General features: G+C 38.7%; 1 protein-coding gene across 1 annotated transcript in view; it reads left to right on the top strand.

The window, feature by feature from the left end:
- LOC137189006 (uncharacterized) overlaps window positions 1–20,094 on the top strand; it is a 48,964-nt gene that overhangs the window by 26,589 nt on the left and 2,281 nt on the right. The window contains 20 exon segments of the mRNA XM_067598628.1: window positions 1,805–1,892; window positions 2,239–2,367; window positions 3,553–3,720; window positions 3,805–3,859; window positions 3,959–4,050; window positions 4,565–4,683; window positions 6,948–7,222; window positions 7,357–7,456; window positions 7,626–7,927; window positions 8,016–8,055; window positions 13,292–13,356; window positions 13,445–13,558; window positions 13,717–13,771; window positions 14,204–14,291; window positions 15,182–15,310; window positions 15,687–15,854; window positions 15,939–15,993; window positions 16,093–16,181; window positions 17,694–17,812; window positions 19,754–20,031. Of these exon segments, the coding sequence (XP_067454729.1) occupies window positions 1,805–1,892; window positions 2,239–2,367; window positions 3,553–3,720; window positions 3,805–3,859; window positions 3,959–4,050; window positions 4,565–4,683; window positions 6,948–7,222; window positions 7,357–7,456; window positions 7,626–7,927; window positions 8,016–8,055; window positions 13,292–13,356; window positions 13,445–13,558; window positions 13,717–13,771; window positions 14,204–14,291; window positions 15,182–15,310; window positions 15,687–15,854; window positions 15,939–15,993; window positions 16,093–16,181; window positions 17,694–17,812; window positions 19,754–20,031 (2,528 nt within the window).

The following is a 20,094-nucleotide window of genomic DNA, read 5'->3' as shown; positions in this document are numbered from 1 at the left end:
ATGAAAGAGAGCTGATATGTTGATGGATGGGTTGGAGAACCTGATGAAGGATTAGGGATGGAGGGATGAAGTGATGGGGAGAGGAAAGGGGTGAGGTGTGAGAGTTGAGGAACATAGAATGGAGGGTTAAGGGACGATGATGGATGTATGGTATGTCGACTGGACGACGACTGCCGACAGTAGGGAGGTAGGAGGGAACAGGGGGGAGAGGTTGAGACTCTGAGTGGGGGAACTGTCTCTCCGGTCCATCGCCTGGATAGAGCCCCCTGTTCCTGTGTTAAAACAGAGGAGAAAGGATGGTTGATGAAAAGAGGGGTTAGGGTGGGAGGGACTTGCAACTGAGACCAGGGGAGAAGAACGGATGGGGTGTGCCTAAATACTTTGTAGTGCGGAAGTGGGATGTGTACTCGGCGTGGTCTCTGTTCCCGAACCTTGTTTATAAATCTATAAACTTCATAAGTCATTCTCTCATGAGCAGATAAATATGTCAATTAGATTTCTTTTAAAACTCAACTTCACTAGCTCTCTGTAAAAATCCTTATGTCATTGTACTTCGTTTGAAAACATATCTGATATGGATCACTTCCTGTCAACCCTGACTCTTTGTCTCGTCTCACTCGTCTGGGTTTCTACAACTCAAGCTGATGGTGAGTTTTTCCACATGTTTATTTTGTGTTAATGGTTGTGTGCTTGTGAGGTGAGCACCACTTGAACTGTTAATATATATATATCAAGGTCGTGAATCACCAAACCTAAAACCCAAAGGCACTAGTGACTCTACACCAGCCTGGGGTGAAACACAAAACACCAAAGTTTTGTACAGAGGGCACAGGGATTTTTTAAAGTAAATTGCACTTTAATTGAAGTAAATTGCACTTTAATTGTGTACTTGTGTTTTAATAAGGGGTCAAGTGGACCAAAACCATGCCAGCAAAATGCCCCCCACAGCATAACAGAGCTGCCAGATCCGCTCACTGTAGGGGTCAAGCATTCAGACCTAGACCGGTTTTTCCTTTAATTTATCAACTATGTATAAATATCAAGGTCATAGATCATCAGACCTAGACAAAAACAATGTCGCTCATGGTCCTCTGCTGCCCGACGTTAGTGACTCTAAACCAGCCTGGGGTGAAACACAAAACACCAAAGTTCCCCCGAGTAAGTGGTGAACAGTTTCCTCTCATGTTCTTATTCTGGAGTGAGATCTGTCATTAGCATGTTTTATCTTGTACTGTCAATCTTGTATCCAGTGTGTATCCATCCATACACTGTAGTATCTTCAACTATTTGACTTTCTTTCTCTGTCACTCTGACAGGCTTCTGTGAAAATGTCTTCTCTGAGTGTCACCAACGTAATGTCTCCTGGACCAGGTAACTCATTCAGTGGATAATAAGCTCATGCTGTAGATCTTACACTCCTCCTTTTAAGGGCAATATACATCTATCTACTACACCAATGTTCCCTGATGTCTAATGAATGCTGGAGTAGCTTTGATATGATTGTGAAAGACAACCTGAAAGTAAAAAAGGACATAAAAAAGCGACTGAGCAAATGAATTATAACATACTGTATATCATATACATGACTCTGTGAATATCAAGGTTTTGAGCTTTTTCTCAACCCATAAATGACTGTGTACGATAATCCTTAAATTAATGTCACAAATCTGCAATGTTTTTACTCAGCAGGACCAGTAGTTGTTAATCTAAAAGTTTTCTCATAGAAATAATTGATTCATGTAGTTATCTTTCTGTATAACTTTGCTTGGTTTGCTGAAATGCTGAAATGTGTCTGTGTTGGTAGGTGTTATGACCACAAAATTCGAAAATGTACGATAAGAAGCCATGGTATGCCGTACTTCATTCAACGGAGGGTGAACTCGTCTCAAGAGGTGAGGTCAAAATTTGAGGCAACAGACCCTGCAGCTTCTGTCTTGGTTCTTAGAGGTAAAACTATATGAAGTTTTATATGAAATTCACCAACAAATGAGCAAAACAGGAGAAAAAAATGTTTTTGTGTTGTTCATCAAGAGTGATTAAAGACAGAGAATAATAATTATTTTACATATTCCACATCATACATATGAGTTCAGGATGTCTTTCTTGGAACGTACAAAAAATCAGAACAATTAAAATCATCCTCAACAAGTTCATTTCTATAATTTTTTTTCATTGTTGTATTAAATACATGTTTTCCTTGGTGTTTGCGATGTCTTTGTGTGTACTTGTGTTTTTTAGGCTGTGGAGAGTCCTACTCCTGAACACAGGGTTCACATCCCACCCTCAGCTCTACAGAGAATCAGAGGAGCTGATCCTGAGGAGGAGGTACAGCTGGTGATCACTGTGCTCAACAGCACTTACTTTAAGGTCAGTACCTCTGAACATGCAAAATTTGAGCCACAGGAGACTTCTTTATCTTAATCCCTCCTTGGTTGCCTGTATTAATTCAATACTAATCACAATGGACATGTAAATACAGAGAAGTAGGTGAATTAGGGAGTTTTTTTCAGGATAATAGATTAACACCTTGATTCCACCAGGCACGGCTGTGTCATGTTCCAGCTTTGGCGTAGTTTTGTGCCATCCTTTGCATGGTGTCATATCCCACTGGGAGCGTTTCAGAAGCAGAGCATTTTGCTCCATCAGCGCCAGAGAGAAGACAGCCACCCCTCTACCTGGATAGGAAGCCAGTGCAGTCATGGCAGCAGTGGTGCTAGAATAGGGGGGACAACAAGACTTTTTGTGCCCCCACTTTCAGGTGTTATGGTAATAAAGTGTTGACGTCTAAGCCAGGTATTACAGTCAAAGCAATAATGTCTAAGCCTACTCTAACATGCTGGACCTTAAAATTCAGTTATAATCAGAACACAGAGTAGCCCATTATGGCTGCCAGTTCAGAATAGTTAAATAATTTGACCACCAAATACAACATTGGATCCATTTTTCGTGCAATGACCAGCGCAAGCAGCACATGGACAGTTTGGTATTTTCCTGATGTTGAAATCTGCTGTGTCCATGTGTACTATTGTTGTGCCCAATGCTGCATGGTAAACTGATGGGAGGTGATGTGCAAATAGGCAGCACAAAGCGGATTGTTGGTGTTTTTGTGGAAAATGGGTCTTAGACATCTCAGGACCACATCTGTTTCTGGAGCAAAGTCACTCTGCTGCCACTTGGTGATTTTATAAGTGTTGTTTCATTAATAATAAGTGGTGAGTTGCTTCTGGGACGCTTCTGAAATGTGCTGCAGTGTGTCTAGTGGGATCACAAGCATTGACTGGAGTGGCCGCGCAGCTGGAACACGACACACAATGGAATCAAGCCATAATGTTGGTTTCCACTTTAAGTTGGTTGCATTTTCTTTTCATGCTGATTTGCACTGGTTTCCATAAACTCTGTATGACCAAAGTCAGCTGTTGTGTACTATTAAAATCAAGGAAAGGTTGATACTGTAGTTCATACTGTTGCAATTCTTCTACACTTTACTTCAAATGAATTCATCCCAGCATTCATGTCATGCATCACTTCTGGCACTTTTGTCCATTGTTGCAGCTGAGTTCCCCGCTGCCAAAAGGACAGGGGAGAGTACTCAGACCCAGCCCTCCTGTCCACAGGCAAGACACTGTTATGGGGGAGTCAGTGCTGGTAGTGTAGGCAGGGAACTTTCCAGTCAGAAACCTCCCACAACCCATCAAATTAATCTTCAAACACAACAAAGAGGTAAAATGACAAAACCAGTTGTGCTAGCATTACAAAAGTGTCACAATCTGCTTTCCTCTTATGTTTTTGTAATATATGTTTCAGGTGGAAAATGGGACTTGTGTGTTTTGGGAGGAGTCAGAGCTGGGTGATGGAACAGGTGGGTTACATACAGCAGATCAGTCTACAGTGAGATTCACCTCAATTTTTCTCTCAAATAAAAACATTAACTCTTTTATATGTGTCTGTGTGTTTTCAGGCCATTGGAGCCCAGACGGTTGTCATACCACCTTCACTGAAACTGAGTGTATTTGTAGCTGCAACCATCTGAGTTTCTTTGCTGTGCTTGTGGTAAAATCTTTCAACAGAACATTTCCTCTCACTATCAGCTCTCTTACCAGCCACATCGCTACCTCATGTGCTGAATAATGTCCCTCCCATTAAAGGAAGCTTTCAGAAGCTTGCTGAGTTTTAAATAACTGAGTCTATAAAATAGCAGCCTCCCTCTCCAATGGAAAATGTAATTTGTTTATTCATAGTTGTTTCTGATAGTTTGAGCTAGAAATTTCTATCAAATTTCCGTAGCAATTGTTGTGTAATTTTACTTTTGATGGTAATATAGGAGTAGAAAAATTCACTTGCAAAAAGGGAACCATGTTGTACTTATATAGGGAACCGCCCTAGTGATAAGCTTTCTACTGTTTAGAGTCTGAGCTTGTCATAGAGACATAGAGTAGAACTGTACAGTTCTGCTGTGGAGTGAATGAACCTAAAAAAATTATCAATATTTTATATTGAAGACCCATCGGGCTTAATACAACTTAATACAAATATTTCATGTTTATTGCATCTCTTCCTGTTCCAGAGGGCCCTAGCATCAGTGGATGTAAGAAATGTTGTGAACCTTGGCTATATCACCTACATTGGACCTGCACTCTCCGTCTTCTTCACAGCCAACAGCTTGATCATCTATATATGTCTACAGTGAGTTTTTTCTACATCCCTATTACTCAAGAGTGTAGAGAGGGCAGTGGTGCCTAAAGGTTAGCGAAAGTAAGCTTGTCACTAGAAGGTTATCGGTTCAATCCCCTGGACCGGCAGCATAAATCACGGTGGGGAAAGTGAAAAGCAGTACTTGCCCCTCCCTCATTACCATCACTGAGGTGCCCTTGAGCAAGACCCTTAACCCCAACTGCTCCAGTGGAGCTGCTCAGTGGCAGCAGATCAGACTGTGGTTGTACTGGGCAGCTTCCAGGTGTGAATGTGTAACTGTGTGAATGTGATCAGGGCATTCCTGAGAGAGAGAGAGCTCTCAGTGAAACTCCCCCCTGAATAAACAAAGGTGAAAAAACAAAACAAATGAAATACCGTAAAATTGTTAAAAAGCGATTATTTTATGTTTTTAAAAAATGCGTCTTTTCTTTTTTTTCAAGCTTTACAATATATGACAAAAATATGACAACAAAAGCAATATGTGTGAGTTAAGTGTGTGCATTTGAGTGTTTGAGTTACTATCGGACTGGTTTCACAAAGTAACTGTTTCCTTCCTGTAAGATCAAATATATCAGATATCTTCAGATGTGGTTTAGTCTTCTTGATCAAGAACTTGTTTTCCTGTTTCCATCATACTGATATTTTTTGACCTATTTGATCACATTGCTTCTCTTTTCTTGCTTATTTAAACATGGCTCTAGAGAGTCTGTAGAAACTCATAATGTAATAACTGCACATAATGTAATTAAAAATATGTAATAAAAACTCAAAATGTAATAATAATGTGATAAAAATGGTGAGTGCGTAACATAATAACTTTTTGCACATAATGTAATAAGTTATTACATTTTGAGTTTAGTGGCAACTTTTTTGTTAAAAATGTAATAACTTGACATATGCTTTCAGGTCCATTATGTCCAGAATTTCATAAAGAGCACCTTTTCCATTCCAGCCATCTCCTCATGGCTTGCATGATCTTCATTTAAATCATGCCCCATGTGTTGTCAAGCATAGGGTTACCATTCAAATGCAAACCACACACAATTGTTCTTTTATGTGCATTTTAGGTGTTTTATGTACTAAAATAATGTACACTATCCCAGAATCCACATCGGAAAGAGGCCAAAGCCAAAAACAGAAATAAAATATTGGCAAATCTAGTTCAGTCTATGAATGCATAGATATTATAAATGTATAAATTATGTATATGGAACCTTGTGAATTGTTTGTCAGAAATTAAAATCTTTGAAGTTTAGTTCTGTATATTTGAAACATCTAAATGCTTGTATGTCATATATTTTTTTACAAAAACAAGATAATTATGAGAAATCCCTGTTGCACTACAGCAAAAACAGCAATATGAGTATAAGTCATGACTGGTAAGACCCAATCAGGAAGTGAACATGGGTGCCTGCATCATTGTTTTTAAGAAAGTCGCAATCCAAGAGTTTTAAAACTAAAACAGGGTCAGCAGCATTTTCAAAAGTCTCTGTTTTAGGGGTTCGCAAACACTGGAGTAGTGTGGATGCTAGGCATTAATGTAGCAAATGTTGTGCGTTTTAAAACAAAAATGTATTAGTGTGGTTGCAGTATGTGTCTCTTTTATGTTTGAGTAGGCCTTGTGTAGTGTTGTAGACTGCTGTGTCCATTTTATGTTCATGTTATTCCTGTGTAAGAAAGACATAGTAGACATGGAGACAGTGCACCTAGCCTGTCGCTGTCTATCGGTGGTGGTGCTGAACCGTTTGTCAATCAATGCTCGTAGTGCTCCGCGTGCTGTCCTCGGTGCTGAAACACTTGAACACTTGAACCTGGCAACCTGTCTTTTTTTTCCTTCAGAATAAGCTTGCTTGACAAAGTGCCTTTACTATATGTTTTCTTAGACATGGGCTTGCTTGGCTCAATAAGTGACAATTTGTGTTTATGGATAGGATAGGATCCATCAGCGTTTTGACAGGTTTGAATTTTTAAAATGACTTTATCAGAAGGGCCCCTTGAAAATGCGCCGACCCCTCTGCGCTGAGAGTCTAGCTCTGCCCCTGCCTAGTATCTTTTATTTACTGTAGAAATACTGTAAAAATGTAATACTTAATGATTTGCTGATACAGACCGATACACACGCCAACATGTGAATAAGGGGAGTACCGGCACTTATTTTTTTCCACTTCAAGCACTGTTATTAGCACATACTACACATGACACATGATATGAGTGTTGCACTATAAAATTGACTTAATATACTATTTTCCTTCCAGAAATTGGCGTCCAGAGAAGGTGATCGGTGTGCATATGCAACTAGCAGGGGCACTGCTCTGCCTCCACCTCAGCTTTCTGGTGTGCAGTATGTTAGTGTTGCAGCAGAATGAGAACGAGGAGGGCTGGGTTTGCCAAGTTATGGGTCTCATTTTACACTGGTCCCTGCTGGCCACCATCAGCTGGACAGCTCTGGAGGGATTCCATCTCTACCTTCTCCTAGTCCAAGTCTTAAATGTGAAGAGATACCTGCTCAAACTCAGCTTGGTGGGATGGGGTGAGTGGATTCTGAGTTGGACAGTGAAACTGTCGAATAGTTGTTGCATTTCATTTAATTTCCTTAAATCAATACATGCAACCATACAGTCAGGGCTTGTTGACATAAACTCTGTCTTTCATGTCTTTATGCAGGTCTTCCTACACTGATTGCAGTGGTTTGTGGGGTTTCAGGTGTTTATGGGAAATACAGTCTGGAACTGAGGGATGCCAACAACCACACAACAGTGCAGATGTAAGAAACCAAGATTCATTGTTAGGATTTTAAATATGTAACCACCTTGGGTGTTTGAATTTTCAGCAAGTATACACTGTGATTTGCTCTGCTCTTCCTTATTCTCCACCAACAAGCAGGTTATTTGGAATTCAAAGCTTTCTGCTTAAACATTTTTACCAACCTGCAGGTGCTGGATGAGCAGCAAGTTCCCACAGAGGCTTTTGGTCAGCTATGTCATTACTATGGCCCTTCTGTTACTGTTGATACTGTGTAATTCCTGTATGCTGGGACTGGTGGTTTGCAAGCTGCAGGGGCTGAGAGGAGGTGGCGGGGACGTGATGAACAGAGAGAAAGGAAGCAGGTTGTGGAAGGACTGTGCCACAGTGCTGGGTCTCAGCTGTGTTCTGGGGTTACCATGGGTGTTAGGCGGCGCCACCTTAATCTCCCTCCCCCAGCTGTACCTGTTCACTGTACTCAACTCCCTGTCAGGTCAGTATGTTCTGGATCCTCATAGAGTAAATACTGCTTATATGTAAGACTGGAAGACAAATTTACAGCTTTTCTTTTCTCCCCTCAGGTGTATTTGTGTTTCTGTGGTCATGGTCTTTGATTGACGAGCCTCAAAGATAATGGATACCGGTCTCAATAACTAATATACAATGCTAAAACAAATGTTTCATGTGTAACCTTTATTAGGTGTTTTGGTGTCCATGTATAATGGACAGTCCAAATATAATCAAATCTGAACAATAACTTGATTTGCTGATGGTCAAATGAAATCACATTTAATATTATTATCTAATTTAATGGTTAAATGGTAATTTATTTGGTTGGAGAGGCCAAAAAAATAAAACACAAAGTAAAGACAACTAAATCAGAGGAGATCATCTATAAAAATCCTGTATGAACTGTATGACCCTGAAAATCAATTTAAAAATTTGACACATATGACAATAAAACAGTTCAGAAGTGCCTGTAACAATGGTGAAAGATAAGGCACAGATGGCTGCAGCAGAAGGAACAAAGGACTGCTTAAATCTTATAGTTTTGATCTTACTTTGCAATGTCCTGCCTCTGTTGCTCACTCAAACCTCTGGTGTAGGTGATGTGTACAGTATTTTAGGATCCCAGACATATTTAAAATCTGGTCATTGTAAAGTTGTGCTACTGTTCAAATGTACTCTTTGATTTCAAATATCTTAGTCGCTTTCTTTATATTTACGATTCTTAACACACACATTGACAAACATATAAATCAAGCCAAAAGTTAAGTAACTCTGTGACACCGACTTGTAAAGAGTTGAAGGACACTCTGACTGACCCAAGAAAAACATTCTTTGCTGCAGTGTTGCTTTCTTTCTTTCTTTCTTTCTTTCTTTCTTTCTTTACATTGCAGATTATTTTCAAGACTCTTTCAAGGGCTCATCAGAGTAATCATCAGGTCACTGTTTGTCTTACAGTAGCATGAACATTATTTTTACATCATCTAATCTCTCTAATAACACATACTGTGTTTAATGTTTTGTAATATATTATGTTATATTATATGAATTTATTTTTGATTGTTGATTATTTAATCATGTTTAACAATATGGCTAATGATATGTTAACAATATGATAGAATAACACCTTTTATTGAACAGAAGTTGCCATACAAATTTAGTAAATACAAAACAATTTTTATTTACATTACATATTAATCTATTATTAATAAGAAATTAGAAACAAGCTCAATTAGCAAAAGTATAATTACAAGAGATGTAACCACTAAAATTAAATGCAAAATGGTTTATTAAGAGATGATTTGGCGCAGACTCAACTACCATTGTGCTCCATGGCTTGTTATAGCACCTCCTGGTGGATTGGTGATGTTTAGTCACACCTAGTGGAGAAGAAGGAGGATGGAGGTGGAGAGGAGGAAGAACAAAAACAAAAAGAACAACAAGAAAGACAAAAGGTTAAGGATGAAGAGAAATAAGAAGAAATATTAACAAATATTGCAAATAAATAAATAAAATAAAATAAAAAATAAAGCATCACTTTGATATGTTATGATATGAATCAGCTGCACCGCAGCATCCCTGGACAATCCCTGACTACATGAGAGAGATGATTATAAGTGGTTTATTTCTCTATCATATTGCCTACGCAATGTCTTAAAGAAGTAGAAACAATAATCACTGTCGTTGGGTTCCAGTTATATAGACAAACTCTGCCATCCACAGGTTCCCTGTTCGATCAGATCACATCTATTGAAATAAACCCTGGTGTTCTGTTTGATGGTACTTTGGGTTTTGAACATCATGCCATGAAGCTTTGAAATATTTCAATTTTTTCAATATTCACAATTTGAAATTGCTTTTAACTTTTAAAGATGCAGAGACCTTCTTACATGTGAAAATCAAAATTAACCACCGCACACTGTAATGACTTTACTGTGACTTTATTAAGAGCGAACAACGAGTTTCGCCTGTAGCTTTTTCAGGTTCGCTCAGTACAACTGCTGAGTACTCACAGGTCTGATAAATACATTTGAGTCACATGACTAATTATCACAGTCTTCATTTTCTCAAAGTGAACATTTTACAAAGGGCACGAAAATGAAAATATACATATTACAAAAAACATGACGTGATTAATGTTGCACAAAGTTACAAGAATTACACCATTTTATATAATTAAACTTCATTACATCCCGTAAACAACTGACTGAATAGGATGGGTAGAATTCCCTAAGCAGAATGGACGACAGGTCCTACAGCTGTCCCTCTACATCACTAAATGGGAAGGGTGAGTGCCAGTGGCTCATCTCTCCCTAAGAGTCCAAATAGCCTGTGGAGAGAAATAAAAGTTAATATTTACATATCTCAGATGAAAACTCAAATCCTGTGTTTCATAAAGTTAACATACTCATATCACAGAAAAGAACTCAAATCCTGTGTTTCATTAAGTCCATAAGGTTCAATAGTATTCAATTCATAAATCCAAAATGCCTCACTTCTTAAGAGCTGGTTAATCAAGTCACCACCTCTTGGATTGCGTCGCACTCTTTCAATGCCGATAAATTTGAGGGACGTAGCTGACCCATGGTTTTTCTCCTTGTAGTGTCTAGCAATGGCATAATCCATATTACCATTTCTTATGTTCAGCAACTCTTAGTTTGAGATGGCGCTTTGTTTGGCCTACATACATTAAGCCACATGGGCATTTCAAGATGTATATGACATGTGTAGAGAGACAGTACCTTCTTACATGTGTTTATTTACTCATGCTCTGATTATTGCAACAGCTTCTTAGCTTATTATCATGCTGCAGATGTGTACAGAACTCCAGATGTATTAAATAGCAAAAAAACCACAGAACCTTTGCATCTCTTATTAAAACAATCTTTTTTTTCTGAGATCTTATCCTGGTTTTTCTTTAATCTTATATTACTGGAATCTGTTTTAGTAATTTTATTCTGGTCCAGTTGACGTCTCTTGTTACCTTTAAGTTCTCACTTTGATTTGATGTTATATTTGTGGATTTTAATTTTGAAAATTGCTTTATGAATAAAGGTTTATATAAAGACTTTATAATGCTCCAGTGGTGCTTATGGATTCTTTTCTTGGTAAATGAATGAATTTTCTTCAAAGAGTAAAGTTAGGGGAATTCACAAGAAACTGATTTTAAAATAATTCATATCATCAAAATATTACTGAATGTAGCATCATATTGACACTGAGGCCTCTAAACATTTAAAACAGATACAACCAATAAATAATACAAAACATCCAATTGAAAGTAATGAGATGAGAGATAATTTGCTGCTCAAAATGCTTTTTGATTTTTTTTTCATTTGAAAGCTGGTTCCTGGAAGACTTCAGCAGGATGTTTTTGCATGAGAATTGACGCAAAGGCTATAAACATCTCCTGTGGGCTCACATAAGTGGAGGCGGTGTTTAAACAGATAGTGAGTGATAATACACATGATAAATGCTAAACGGGGGGACTTTACGTGAAGTGCTACCAAAATCTTATCTGGTAACAATGTGCTAATTGTTTTTATTTTTTGGCAACACACACAAAGAAAATACTCGTGCTGATTAAAGAACTGTTTTGATTTTGCTAAACACGTATGAAATTATGAATATGATTACATTTAGTGGCCTCACTGTGCTGGGTCTTACCTGCCTCATGGGGACCACCTGAGGCCTGGCCTTGCTGGGCTCAGGATATATGAACTACCCCATATTGTGTGTCTCTCTGTTGGCAGTTAGTTTTTTGTCACGTGTGTCTGTTCAGGTTCTCTTTCACCAGCTTGTAACTCCACCCAAGATGTTGTAACATGTGTTTCTTTGTCAAGGTTTCCTCAAGCAGAGGAAGAGAGATATGAAGGACAGGATGACTTCAACTCCAGTGAAGACTTCAGGAATCAAATCTGATTAGAACCCCAACCCTTTCCTGACATTAGTCCATATGATAAAGCCCAGATGTAATCAAACTTCCCCTGATAATCCCCCATCATGTAACTATAGCAACATGTAAGTCTCCTAATAACCCTGCTCATAGTAGCCTTACTGTAAATTAAGTTACAAAGCAATTTTCTTTACAGAAACATAAATCTTTGTTTAGACAGGTTCCTAATTTCTCAAATGTGTCTTAAAACAACAGTCATGTGTCCATATGAACAGTGTATGTGCTTTCAATATAGGTGATGGGAGCCAAAATCCACAGTGTGTCCACACAGTCATTTTGTGCAAAAGTTCATCTGAAGTTTATATGAGGCTTCAGCAGTCTGAGTTAGTCATCAAGTGAATATCTGCCACATTTACAGTCTTTTTAGCATCAAATTCCCTCTTTGTGATTCTTTGGACAGTGTTTCCCTCCTAATTAACAAAAAGAGGGACTCTGGCACTAAAAAGACTCATTTAACGATATCTAATTGATTTGACTCATTTGGATGACTGAAGCTTCATATTAGCATCAGATAAACTTTTAAATACATTGTTGAACAGAAGGAGGACTGTGGATTTTAGCCTTCGTCACTTACATTGTAAGTGCATTATGAAGAGATCTTCTGATGGTCAGTATGAACAGGAGGAATGATTATGACTAGAAAAACCTATTTCAATGTTCATTTGGGCTCCTGACTGTGGTTTTAAGAGAAATTTGAAAAGTTGTGAGCCTGGCCTTTAAATCAATTTTCATTAAAGTTTTTTCCCTCACAAACCTTGAATATTGCATGTGTTTATGAATAAAATAAAGCATTATAGGAGAATGTCGAGTTTTGCCAAAGCCAACTTCATTTTTTCATGTGAGCTGCCACCTTTGGAACACATTAAGTGATGCAGGTCTGTCTCTTTCACTTCCCCCGCTAACAGTAAGTGTCTGAATTGTTGACCACTATGACTTGACTTCTTTCTGCTTGCGTATTGGAAAAGTGTCACATTTGAGAAACTTCCCCTTCATTCTAGGCAGTGCCTAGAGTGAAAAATCATTATAAAATATTTCCATCATTTGTTTCTATGAACAACTACAAACATGTATGTGATATTGTCTATTATAAATGATATAACTAATAAATAACATTTTAGCTTGGCTCAGTGATTCATATAAATATAAGTCATTCTCTCATGAGCAGATAAATATGTTAATTAGATTTCTTTTAAAACTCAACTTCACTAGCTCTCTGTAAAAATCCTTACGTCATTGTACTTCGTTTGAAAACATATCTGATATGGATCACTTCCTGTCAACCCTCACTCTGCCACCAACATGTGATGTATGCCGATGTGACTCAAACAACCTCAAACAAGCAGAACAGTGCAGTGTGTTGAACTGATAGACCATACGTGTGTTTGAGGAACAGTGAGAGAGGATGTGGATGACTCTTTGTCTCGTCTCACTCGTCTGGGTTTCTACAACTCAAGCTGATGGTGAGTTTTTCCACATGTTTATTTTGTGTTAATGGTTGTGTGCTTGTGAGGTGAGCACCACTTGAACTATTAATATATATATATCAAGGTCGTGAATCAGCAAACCTAAAACCCAAAGGCACTCCAGTTCCTACTACGCTATCCAGCGTTAGTGACTCTACACCAGCCAGGGGTGAAACACAAAACACCAAAGGTTCCCCAAGTAAGTGGTGAACAGTTTCCTCTCATGTTCTTATTCTGGAGTGAGATCTGTCATTAGCATGTTTTATCTTGTACTGTCAATCTTGTATCCAGTGTGTATCCATCCATACACTGTAGTATCTTCAACTATTTGACTTTCTTTCTCTGTCACTCTGACAGGCTCCTGTGCAAGTGTCTTCTCTGAGTGTCACCAACGTAATGTCTCCTGGACCAGGTAACTCATTCAGTGGATACTAAGCTCATGCTGTAGATCTTACATTCCTCCTTTTAAGGGCAATATACATCTATCTACTACACCAATGTTCCCTGATGTCTAATGAATGCTGGAGTAGCTTTGATATGATTGTGAAAGACAACCTGAAAGTAAAAAAGGACATAAAAAGCGACTGAGCAAATGAATTATAACATACCGTATATCATATACATGACTCTGTGAATATCAAGGTTTTGAGCTTTTTCTCAACCCATAAATGACTGTGTACGATAATCCTTAAATTAATGTCACAAATCTGCAATGTTTTTACTCAGCAGGACCAGTAGTTGTTAATCTAAAAGTTTTCTCATAGAAATAATTGATTCATGTAGTTATCTTTCTGTATAACTTTGCTTGGTTTGCTGAAATGCTGAAATGTGTCTGTGTTGGTAGGTGTTATGACCACAACATTCGAAAATGTACGATAAGAGGCCGTGGTATGCTAAACTTCATTCAACAGAGGGTGAACTCGTCTCAAGAGGTGAGGTCAAAATTTGGGGTAACAGACCGTGCAGCTTCTGTCTTGGTTCTTAGAGGTAAAACTATATGAAGTTTTATATGGAATTCACCAACAAATGAGCAAAACAGGAGAAAAAAATGTTTTTGTGTTGTTCATCAAGAGTGATTAAAGACAGAGAATAATAATAATTTTACATATTCCACATCATACATACGAGTTCAGGATGTCTTTCTTGGAACGTACAAAAAACCAGAACAATTAAAATCATCCTCAACAAGTTACAAGTACATGTATTCATCATTTTTATTGCCAATGAGTGAACAGGCTGTAATGTTACATAAAAAATGAGACCTTCCCTGTCTTTCTCGGATGCATGTCACAGCCTGTGGACTGGTTTCTATGTGACCACAAAAAGCCTTGTCTCTCTCTCGCTGACGTCAACAAACAACCAGCATAACGACACAACAATACAACACAACAAACTGAGTAGAAACACCTTGCAGATATTAGCTCTCCAGCTAATGACACGGATAACTGCCTCCGTCAACCACTATACATTTCACAACTAAACATCCCTGCAATGACAAGTCGCCCACTCCGGAGCTACCTCTTTAGTTTTTTCTGTTGATAGTCCGAAGGTGATAATAAGCACACATTTCACAACAAAACTGATTGACTGGGAGTGAGAGATGCTTTGCTGAAACACAGTGCAAAACACAACATTAGAGATCTTTTATGTTATTATGAGAAGCGAGCACGCAAGCGAGAATAGCAGGATGTTGACTGCAGCTCACTCAACAGTCACTGGTGTCACCAATTAGAGAGAATTTCTGATTCTTACAAATAGAACCTTTACATACATGTTTTCCTTGGTGTTTGTGATGTTTTTGTGTGTACTTGTGTTTTTTTAGGCTGAGGAGAGTCCTACTCTTGAACACGGGGTTCGCATCCCATCCTCAGCTCTACAGACATGCAGAGGAGATGATCCTGAGGAGAAGGTACAGCTGGTGATCACTGTGCTCAGCAGCACTTATTTCAAGGTCAGTAGCTGAACATGCAAACTTTGAGCAACAGGAGACTTCTTTAGTTACTCCTCGGTTGCCTGTATTATTCAATACTAATCACAATGGACATGTATATACAGAGAGGCAGGTGAATTAGGAAGTTTTTTTTTCAGGAGAATAGATAAGGAAGTGGAGCCTAATGTTAGCTTCCACTTTAAGTTGGTTGCATTTTCTTTTCATGCTGATTTGCACTGATTTCCATAAACTCTGTATGACCAAAGTCAGCTGTTGTGTACAAATAAAACTGAGGAAAGGTTGATACTGTAGCTCATGTTGTTGCAATTCTTCTACACTTCAAATTAACTTCATCCAAGCCCTCATGTCATGTATCGCTACTTGTCCATTGTTGCAGCTGAGTTCCCCGCTCCCAAAAGGACGGGGGAGAGCATTCACACCCAGCCCTCCTGTCCACAGGCAAGGCACTGTTATGGGGGGGTCAGTGCTGGTAGTGAAGGCAGGGAACTCCCCAGTCAGAAACCTCCCACAACCCATCAAATTAATCTTCAAACACAACAAAGAGGTAAAATGACAAAACCAGTTGTGCTAGCATTACAAAAGTGTCACAATCTGCTTTCCTCTTATGTTTTTGTAATATATGTTTCAGGTGGAAAATGGGACTTGTGTGTTTTGGGAGGAGTCAGAGCTGGGTGATGGAACAGGTGGGTTACATACAGCAGATCAGTCTACAGTGAGTTTCACCTCAATTTTTCTCTCAAATAAAAAGATTAACTCTTTTATATGTGTCTGTGTGTTTTCAGGTCACTGGAGTAAAGTCAGTGATACCAAAGACAATGGAACTCATTTCATTTGTAGCTGTTACCACCTGAGCTTCTTTGCTGTGCTTGTGGTAAAAGCATCTTTGTACAGACTATTTCCTCTCAGTATTTGTTCTTTTTTCAGTCATTTTCTCACACATTCACACATTTTAATACATTTTTCTTGCCATAATCATTCCTCCTGTTAATACTGGCCAGTAGAAGATCCCTTTATAATGCACTTACAATGTAAGTGATGGGGGACAAAATCCACAAGCCTTATCCTGTGCATAAATGTATTTAAAGGTTTATCTAAAGCTAATATGAAGCCACCCAAATGAGTCCAATCAAGTAGATATGTCAATGTTACAGTCTTTTTAGTGCTGACGTTCCTCTGTTTGTTACTATACTTCTGCTGTTTAACAGTGAAACACTGTCCAAGGAAACACAAAGAGGGAATCTGATGCTAAAAAGACTGTAAATGTGGCAGATATCCACTTGATATGACTAACTCAGACTGATGAAGCCTCATATAAGCCAGATAAACTTTTAAATGCATTTTTGCACAAAATGACTGTGTGGATTTTGGCCTCCATCACTTACATTGAAAGCACATTTGAAGGGGATCTTCTCATAGCCAGTATGAACAGGAGGAATGATTATAGCAAGGAAAAACTGTCAGTGTCCATATGGACACTTGACTGAACACAGACTTAAAAAACTGTGAACTTAACATGTTCACATCATGCAGTATGTCACAGGAGGAAAAGTACAGGTGTGAATAATCTAATATTATAATGGCTGAATTCCACGTGGCTGCTTCAGTTTCAGGGTCTTGGTATTGTGCATTCTGGCTCACTGCCACACTGTCTTGGCTAACTGGGACACTTGAATAGAACAGAGACTTTCCAAAGGGTTAGCTAACTACTCAGCTGGAGGGAACAGACATTTTGCCTGAGACGTGTTAGCTTTTTTTTTTTTTTAACACATTATCATGTAGGTATCAAGTAGCCTATGAGATTATAATTTTAAAATGAGGCAGCTGGAAATATTAAACATTTTTCTTGACTAACTCATGGAGCTAGTTAACGTTAGCCTAATTATCTAGCTACAGCTGATCAAATCTGTCAGAGAAAGTTGACATTACAGACGACCAAATGAACGGTTGCTGGCTAGAAATGAGAATCCTGCTTTTGTCAACCTCTGTCTGAAATCAATGAGTCAAAAAATTACAAAAAAAATTTGAGTAGTAAATCAGCCACTGTTATCATGGTAAAGTGCATTATGTACTGTGTGAGAAGTAAAGCTCAACAAGTGTAGTAACAGTAACTGAGGGGAGCGGAACTTAGCGAACAGCTAATTCAGCCACACAGATTTTCTCATTCTAGCTGAAAGACTACAGGCTATCACTGTTTGAAGGTACTTTATTGTCACTTGGGTACGTAATTGGGGAACGACATTGTCACAGAGGCACAGAGCAGAGCTATACTTTAAGTACTAGTAAACCTGAATCAACTAGTACATTATACTAAAGAAAGCTCTGTCTGCCTTCTGAGCTTTAAATACAGTTTGAATATTTTTCATTGTATCTCGTCCTCTTCCAGAACCCCAAAGTATCAGTGGATAAAAGAAATGCTGAGAACCTTAACTATATCACCTACACTGGATCAGCCCTCTCCGTCTTCTTCACAGCCATCAGCTTGATCATCTATATATGTCTACAGTGAGTTTTTTGTTTGACTTTAACTGAACATTTTGATAATAATAATAATCTTTCTTAAGTCCTTTTTGTCAAGGGACTGAAGCAATATATGCATGGTAAATGTGTGTTCTTGGATTTTCTTCACAGAACAACAGTGTTTTCTTCTAGACACAGGGCAGAATTTTTTAGATGAGATTCTGTTCTTATATTTTGACTCATGACTAATTTAGTCACTCTCGGCTGCTTGAGTGTTGTGCCCAAAAGTTATGTGGGTCAAAGGCTCTTTTATGCACAAAACAGGTTGATTCTTTTATAGTGTTGTTCTCTGCGTGTACAGTTTTCACATGCCTTTTCATGCAAGGTGGGTGAGTGTGACTCACCTCAGTAAACAAGAACAAACCAAAAAAAGAGAGCATGTGCAACAAATACACAGACATATCCTGCTTCACCTGCAGACGTGATTACATGTGCATCTACTAATATGCGAAAAATTAGTAATGGGGCATTGAAGAAAGTGTTGGTAGTATGCACTTCAGTTCTGCAAAGGAAAGCATGCATCTTTGCACTCCGAGGTCACAGAAGTTTGTCATAAGGTCATGTAGGTCAAACAAGGTCAGTGATTGAACTCAAGATGCAGGTTCAAAACAAAAAAAAAAATGTGTGATATGTTTGCGTTACTATAGATCTTAATGATACCCGAGCATGTTTATTTACAGACAGCCCAAAGAAGCATCCTGTCCCAGCCCTCTTTACCCAGTGACACATAGACAGGATGCTTTATCTTGCATGCCTCATCTGTTATCAACTGTAGAGAAATACAAACTCATTTGCTTTGCTAGTGTGTGGTTTTCTTTTCAACCACTGTGCAGGAGTTTTGACACTTTGTCATGATTCAAAGTGAAATATCCCCTCACCAGTGGTTTCTGAGATGATGCATGTTTATGCCAGGTCGCAATGCATCCTGGGCCATGTTGAAAGACCCCTTACTCAACTGACGTCGTCTATTTCCCAGCAGACTTGGCAGGAGAATTGCATTGCTGCCTCCAGGTCCATGTACCCTCTGTCCAATGCTGTGTTAAACTTGTTTGATAAGAGGATAAAGAAATTGATTATTTAATATTTCCGTTTTAGTGAGAATTTAAAAAAAAAAAATCTACTTCCCATTTTTCAAGTTCCCCTAATCTGTTTCCCTCTTTAAATCAGCAGTTGTAATACAAATTAAACCAAAACCAGAAAATAACTTGTTTTTCACTTGTCTGACTAAAAAAGTATTTTAGAAGCTAAACATTTAATCCTTTTTTTTCTGGATAGTCCTGTCAAGATGATAACAGTTTTTAGTTTTGCTGCGCTGCTCGACATAATGGAGCTCAGGATATATGAAGAGGATGGCTGCTTAAATCCAAACAGTATAAACCTGGACTTTGTGTGTAACAGCTGACCTTGAGGATGTGTAGAAGAACACAGAACATTATTTAACATTAGATCCTGACTGATCCTGTCAGTGTGTCAGAGATTTTAATAATCAATTAAGTGACGCTGCTGTGGGGTGCAGCCCCTCATTGTCATACAGTAATGAAGTAAGCCATCAAGATCAAATACAGCAGACTCTCTACTCAGTCTCAAATTAGTGTGGTAGCCACCCAGCCTGCACAGAGTAAACAAAAAAGTACTACATCAGTGGCTAAGGTGTTTGATTGATTGATGTCTTTACCAGTTTAGCGTGGTAAAGTGATCAATATGTGAAAATAAAATTGTGTTTCAGCTGGACATAAAAGATGGCATTCGGGACTCAAGAAGATGTGATTTAAGTGGAATTGTTTAGGCTTTGGCAGGAGTTATTTACAGTGTGATGATGAAATCGGTAAAAGATAGAATTCAGGTCAGAAATAGCCAGATGTAGTATGTGCTGAGCAGGCAATACAAAAATGTACTCATTATATGGTGTATTCTGTTTCCTTACAGACGGCAGCGTCCAGAGAAGGCCATTGGTTTGCATATGCAGCTAACAGGTGCGCTGCTCTGCCTGCACTTCAGCTTCCTGCTGTGCAGCTTTTGGGTTCGGCTGCTTAATAAGAAGGACGACTGGGTTTGCGGAGCTCTCGGTTTCTTTTTACATTGGTCCCTGCTGGCCACCATCAGCTGGACGGCTCTGGAGGGATTCCACCTCTACCTTCTCCTCGTCCAAGTCTTTAACATCTACGTCAGGAGATACCTGCTCAAACTCAGCTTGGTGGGATGGGGTGAGTGGAGTTTGGGTTGGACAGTACTTCGTTCCAACAAGTCAATTTTTTAAGGTGTATGAA

This window comes from Thunnus thynnus, chromosome 1, assembly GCF_963924715.1.
Source record: "Thunnus thynnus chromosome 1, fThuThy2.1, whole genome shotgun sequence".
Classification (NCBI taxonomy): Eukaryota; Metazoa; Chordata; class Actinopteri; order Scombriformes; family Scombridae; genus Thunnus; species Thunnus thynnus.
The sequence above is the reverse complement of the archived record's forward strand: the minus strand, read 5'-3'. Positions and strand labels throughout refer to the sequence as shown.